At 37.5% G+C, this 6,375-nt stretch overlaps 1 protein-coding gene across 1 annotated transcript; it reads left to right on the top strand.

Moving 5' to 3' along the window:
* Positions 1-2,962: 2,962 nt before the first annotated feature.
* LOC116476904 (protein lin-9 homolog) lies at positions 2,963-6,049 on the top strand. Its single transcript, XM_032167319.2, has one exon. It carries the CDS (start codon positions 3,028-3,030, stop codon positions 4,702-4,704), a length of 1,677 nt encoding a protein of 558 aa, XP_032023210.1. The 5' UTR covers positions 2,963-3,027; the 3' UTR covers positions 4,705-6,049.
* The last annotated feature ends 326 nt before the right edge of the window (positions 6,050-6,375 follow it).

A 6,375-nucleotide genomic window follows, 5' to 3' on the forward strand; every position in this document is an offset into this window, starting at 1 on the left:
TATGCGGCATCATTTCTGAGGGCTCTGTTCTGTTCCATTGATCTATGTCTCTGTTGTGGTACCAGTACCATGCTGTTTTGGTTACTGTAGCCTTGTAGTATAGTTTGAAGTCAGGTAGCATGATGCTTCCAGCTTTGTTCTTTTGGCTTAGGATTGACTTGGCGATGCGGTCTCTTTTTTGGTTCCATATGAACTTTAAAGTAGTTTTTTCCAATTCTGTGAAGAAAGTCATTGGTAGCTTGATGGGGATGGCATTGAATCTATAAATTACCTTGGGCAGTATGGCCATTTTCATGATATTGATTCTTCCAACCCATGAGCATGGAATGTTCTTCCATTTGTTTGTATCCTCTTTTATTTCATTGAGCAGTAGTTTGTAGTTCTCCTTGAAGAGGTCCTTCACCTCCGTTGTAAGTTGGATTCCTAGGTATTTGATTCTCTTTGAAGCAATTGTGAATGGGAGTTCACTCATGATTTGGCTCTCTGTTTGTCTGTGATTGGTGTACAAGAATGCTTGTGATTTTTGTACATTGATTTTGTATCCTGAGATTTTGCTGAAGTTGCTAATCAGCTTGAGGAGATTTTGGGTTGAGACGATGGGGTTTTCTAGATATACAATCATGTCATCAGCAAACAGGGACAATTTGACTTTCTCTTTTCCTAATTGAATACCCTTTATTTCCTTCTCCTGCCTGATTGTCCTGGCCAGAACTTCCAGCACTATGTTGAATGGGAGTGGTGAGAGAGGGCATCCTTGTCTTGTGCCAGTTTTCAAAGGGAATGCTTCCAGTTTTTGCCCATTCAGTATGATATTGGCTGTGGGTTTGTCATAGATAGCTCTTATTATTTTGAGATACGTCCCATCAATACCTAATTTATTGAGAGTTTTTAGCATGAAGGGTTGTTGAATGTTGTCAAAGGCCTTTTCTGCATCTATTGAGATAATCATGTGGTTTTTGTCTTTGGTTCTGTTTGTGTGCTGGATTACATTTATTGATTTGCATCTGTTGAACCAGCCTTGCATCCCAAGGATGAAGCCCACTTGATCATGGTGGATAAGCTTTTTGATGTGCTGCTGGATTCGGTTTGCCAGTATTCTCTTGAGTATTTTTGCATCAATATTCATCAAGGATATTGGTCTGAAATTCTCTTTTTTGGTTGTGTCTCTGCCAGGCTTTGGTATCAGGACGATGCTGGCCTCATAAAATGTGTTAGGGAGGATTCCCTCTTTTTCTATCGATTGGGATAGTTTCAGAAGGAATGGTACCAGTTCCTCCTTGTACCTCTGGTAGAATTCAGCTGTGAATCCATCAGGTCCTGGACTCTTTTTGGTTGGTAAGCTACTGATTATTGCCACAATTTCAGAGCCTGTTATTGGTCTATTCAGAGATTCAACTTCTTCCTGGTTTAGTCTTGGGAGGGTGTATTTGTCGAGGAATTTATCCATTTCTTCTAGATTTTCTAGTTTATTTGCGTAGAGGTGTTTGTAGTATTCTCTGATGGTAGATTGTATTTCTGTGGGATTGGTGGTGATATCCCCTTTTTCATTTTTTATTGCATCTATTTGATTCTTCTCTCTTTTCTTCTTTATTAGTCTTGCTAGCGGTCTATCAATTTTGTTGATCTTTTCAAAAAACCAGCTCCTGGATTCATTAATTTTTTGAAGGGTTTTTTGTGTCTCTATTTCCTTCAGTTCTGCTCTGATTTTAGTTATTTCTAGCCTTCTGCTAGCTTTTGAATGTGTTTGCTCTTGCTTTTCTAGTTCTTTTAATTGTGATGTTAGGGTGTCAATTTTGGATCTTTCCTGCTTTCTCTTGTGGGCATTTAGTGCTATAAATTTCCCTGTACACACTGCTTTGAATGTGTTCCAGAGATTCTGGTATGTTGTGTCTTTGTTCTCATTGGTTTCAAAGAACATCTTTATTTCTGCCTTCATTTCATTATGTACCCAGTAGTCATTCAGGAGCAGGTTGTTCAGTTTCCATGTAGTTGAGCGGTTTTGAGTGAGTTTTTTAATACTGAGTTCTAGTTTGATTGCACTGTGGTCTGAGAGACAGTTTGTTATAATTTCTGTTCTTTTACATTTGCTGAGGAGTGCTTTACTTGCAACTATGTGGTCAATTTTGGAATAGGTGTGGTGTGGTGCTGAAAAAAATGTATATTCTGTTGATTTGAGGTGGAGAGTTCTGTAAATGTCTATTAGGTCCACTTTGTGCAGAGCTGAGTTCAATTCCTGGATATCCTTGTTAACTTTCTGTCTCGTTGATCTGTCTAATGTTGACAGTGGGGTGTTAAAATCTCCCATTATTATTGTGTGGGAGTTTAAGTCCCTTTGTAGGTCACTCAGGGCTTGCTTTATGAATCTGGGTGCTCCTGTATTGGGTGCATATATATTTAGGATAGTTAGCTCTTCTTGTTGAATTGATCCCTTTACCATTATGTAATGGCCTTCTTTGTCTCTTTTGATCTTTGTTGGTTTAAAGTCTATTTTATCAGAGACTAGGATTGCAACCCCTGCCTTTTTTTGTTTTCCATTTGCTTGGTAGATCTTCTTCCATTCCTTATTTTGAGTCTATGTGTGTCTCTGCACGTGAGATGGGTTTCCTGAATACAGCACACTGATGGGTCTTGACTCTTTATCCAATTTGCCAGTCTGTGTCTTTTAATTGGAGCATTTAGCCCATTTACATTTAAAGTTAATATTGTTATGTGTGAATCTGATCCTGTCATTATGATGTTAGTTGATTATTTTGCTCGTTAGTTGATGCAGTTTCTTCCTAGCCTCGATGATCTTTACAATTTGGCATGTTTTTGCAGTGGCTGGTACCGGTTGTTCCTTTCCATGTTTAGTGCTTCCTTCAGGAGCTCTTTTAGGGCAGGCCTGGTGGTGACAAAATCACTCAGCATTTGCTTGTCTGTAAAGTATTTTATTTCTCCTTCACTTAAGAAGCTTAGTTTGGAGCGCGGCGCCGCGGGCAGCGAGCTCCGTATTCGAGCCTCCCTCGCAAAGACAGTCTCCGCCCCACAATGCACTGCGGCGGGCAGCCTTTGAAAAAGCGGCGCGGCTCGTTCAAGATGGCGGAGCTCGACCAGTTGCCTGACGAGAGCTCTTCAGCAAAAGCCCTTGTCAGTTTAAAAGAGGGAAGCTTATCTAACACGTGGAATGAAAAGTACAGTTCTTTACAGAAAACACCTGTTTGGAAAGGCAGGAATACAAGCCCTGCTGTGGAAATGCCTTTCAGAAATTCAAAACGAAGTCGACTTTTTTCTGATGAAGATGATAGGCAAATAAATACAAGGTCAACTAAAAGAAACCAGAGGGTTGCAATGGTTCCACAGAAATTTACAGCAACAATGTCAACACCAGATAAGAAAGCTTCACAGAAGATTGGTTTTCGATTACGTAATCTGCTCAAGCTTCCTAAAGCACATAAATGGTGTATATACGAGTGGTTCTATTCGAATATAGATAAACCGCTTTTTGAAGGTGATAATGACTTCTGTGTATGTCTAAAGGAATCTTTTCCTAATTTGAAAACAAGAAAGTTAACAAGAGTAGAATGGGGAAAAATTAGGCGGCTTATGGGAAAACCACGGAGATGTTCTTCTGCATTTTTTGAGGAAGAGAGATCAGCATTAAAACAGAAACGGCAGAAAATAAGGCTCTTACAACAAAGGAAAGTTGCAGATGTTTCGCAATTCAAAGATCTCCCAGATGAAATTCCTTTGCCTCTGGTTATTGGAACGAAAGTTACAGCACGATTACGTGGTGTTCATGATGGTTTGTTCACTGGACAAATAGATGCTGTGGATACTCTTAATGCTACTTACAGAGTAACTTTTGATAGGACAGGGCTTGGAACCCATACCATCCCTGACTATGAAGTTCTCAGTAATGAACCTCATGAGACAATGCCAATTGCTGCCTTTGGACAAAAACAGCGGCCTTCTCGATTTTTTATGACCCCACCACGGTTACATTATACTCCTCCTCTCCAGTCACCAATTATAGATAATGATCCTTTATTAGGACAGTCGCCGTGGAGAAGTAAAATTTCTGGCTCTGACACTGAAACATTAGGTGGTTTTCCAGTAGAATTTCTTATCCAAGTGACCAGATTATCAAAAATTCTCATGATTAAAAAGGAACATATCAAGAAATTAAGGGAAATGAACACAGAAGCAGAAAAATTGAAATCATATTCCATGCCCATCAGCATTGAATTTCAGCGGAGATATGCAACAATTGTTCTGGAGCTTGAACAGCTGAACAAGGACCTAAACAAAGTTTTGCATAAAGTTCAACAGTATTGCTATGAACTTGCTCCAGACCAGGGGCTCCAGCCTGCAGATCAGCCAACAGATATGAGACGCAGGTGTGAGGAAGAAGCACAGGAAATTGTTCGGCATGCAAATTCCTCAACAGGACAGCCCTGTGTTGAAAATGAAAATCTGACAGACTTAATTTCCAGGCTTACAGCTATTTTGTTACAAATTAAGTGTCTAGCAGAAGGAGGAGACCTGAATTCCTTTGAATTCAAATCACTTACAGACTCATTAAATGATATCAAGAGTACAATAGGTGCTTCTAATATCAGTTGCTTTCAGAATAATGTAGAAATCCATGTTGCACATATTCAGAGTGGCCTGAGCCAGATGGGAAACTTACATGCCTTTGCAGCAAATAACACCAACAGAGACTGAGTAAAGATTTCATTATTCCAACTGCACGGGACATTGTTTTTGAGAAGTTCTTTTCCTTTATATAGGCTTCCAACACCAAATAACCTAACTGCTGGAAAACAAGGGAAATTTAAATCTCCAAATAAGGCATTTTAATAGACTGTACTGCTTCTTAAACCAGCATTGCTGACCAGCATTATATTTATTTTTCTTTTATTATTCAGATGCCGTAGCATTGCTTATGTTACATATGTTTATATTCACAAATATTTTTAAACTGAAATATCTGAACATAATATAATTTCGTGGAAGAATACATTGACCATTTTTTTTAATGTGCATGAATTCACCACAACACATGCAGACAACTGCTGCAATGGAGAGTATGAAGAAACCTGGTCTTTTTATTCATGTCGGTGGCAGTGTGGAAATTCCATCCAGAAAATGACAAGTCCACTTGATTTAGTTGATCACCATCTCAGTCTTCAAAAGATAACATCATGAGGTGTGGGAAGTCCTAGTTTTAAGGAAACCACTGAAATATAAATGGGAAATGTGGACTTTACAAGTATATGTTATATATACTTGCAATGTGACATGGTTCTGTAGATCGTTTTATAATAATAAATATTTTAATTTATCATAACTTATATTAAAGAAACCTTTGTTGTTTGTTGAAAGAAAATGAAGGAACAGGAAAAAAAAGGTGCAAAATGCTAAATTTCTGAAAATGGATTTGGCATGTCTTCCCATCAGTTCAGGTCAAAAGTGCATTGTTATGAGATTTATTAAAAAAAAAATGATAACACACTATTTTCATATTTTTTTGTTTATTTGCACAACTTTTAAACCAGATTACTGGTTAAAATCCAACAGTACACAATTTATAAAGTAAAAAGATTTTATAAGGAAAACAAATATAATAACCAGTGCTGTGAAATGCAGAAGAAAGGCTTGTTTTGGTTGTTTTTTTTTTTTAGGAACACCCTGCCTAAAATGTTAATCTTGTAAAAAGTATGTATTTGGAATTTTCTTCGTTTTAATAGAATATTATAAAGTCAAAATATAATTTTTTTTCAAATTTGGAGTTTAAGATATAGCTGTAGAGGTGGTTTTAATTCCTTTAGATGTCTCATAAAATGAGACTTTTTATATGTTAATGTATAATAAAACTGAAACAAGATTATTTTCCATTTGAAATTTTTGTATAGTTTAAAAAGGCTTCCGTATTCTTTGTTGGTATTGTGCCACTGCAGAACTTTAGTGCAGAGTTTATATTTAGCTAAACTGTTATGTTAATTAAGAAATGCATAAATCTTCTATTCTTAATATTTGTAATTCTAAATAAATTGATCTATGAAAATTAAAAAAAAAAAAAAAAAAAGAAGCTTAGTTTGGCTGGATATGAAATTCTGGGTTGAAAATTCTTCCCTTTAAGAATGTTGAATATCAGCCCCCACTCTCTTCTGGCTTGTAGAGTTTCTGCCGAGAGATCAGCTGTTAGTCTGATGGGCTTCCCTTTGTGGGTAACCCGACCTTTCTCTCTGGCCGCCCTTAACATTTTTTCCTTCGTTTCAACTTTGGTGAATCTGACAATTATGTGTCTTGGAGTTGCTCTTCTCGAGGAGTATCTTTGTGGTGTTCTCTGTATTTCCTGAATCTGAATGTTGGCCTGCCTTGCTAGATTGGGGA

This window comes from Hylobates moloch, unplaced genomic scaffold (assembly GCF_009828535.3).
Source record: "Hylobates moloch isolate HMO894 unplaced genomic scaffold, HMol_V3 SCAFFOLD_11, whole genome shotgun sequence".
In the NCBI taxonomy this organism is placed as follows: Eukaryota; Metazoa; Chordata; class Mammalia; order Primates; family Hylobatidae; genus Hylobates; species Hylobates moloch.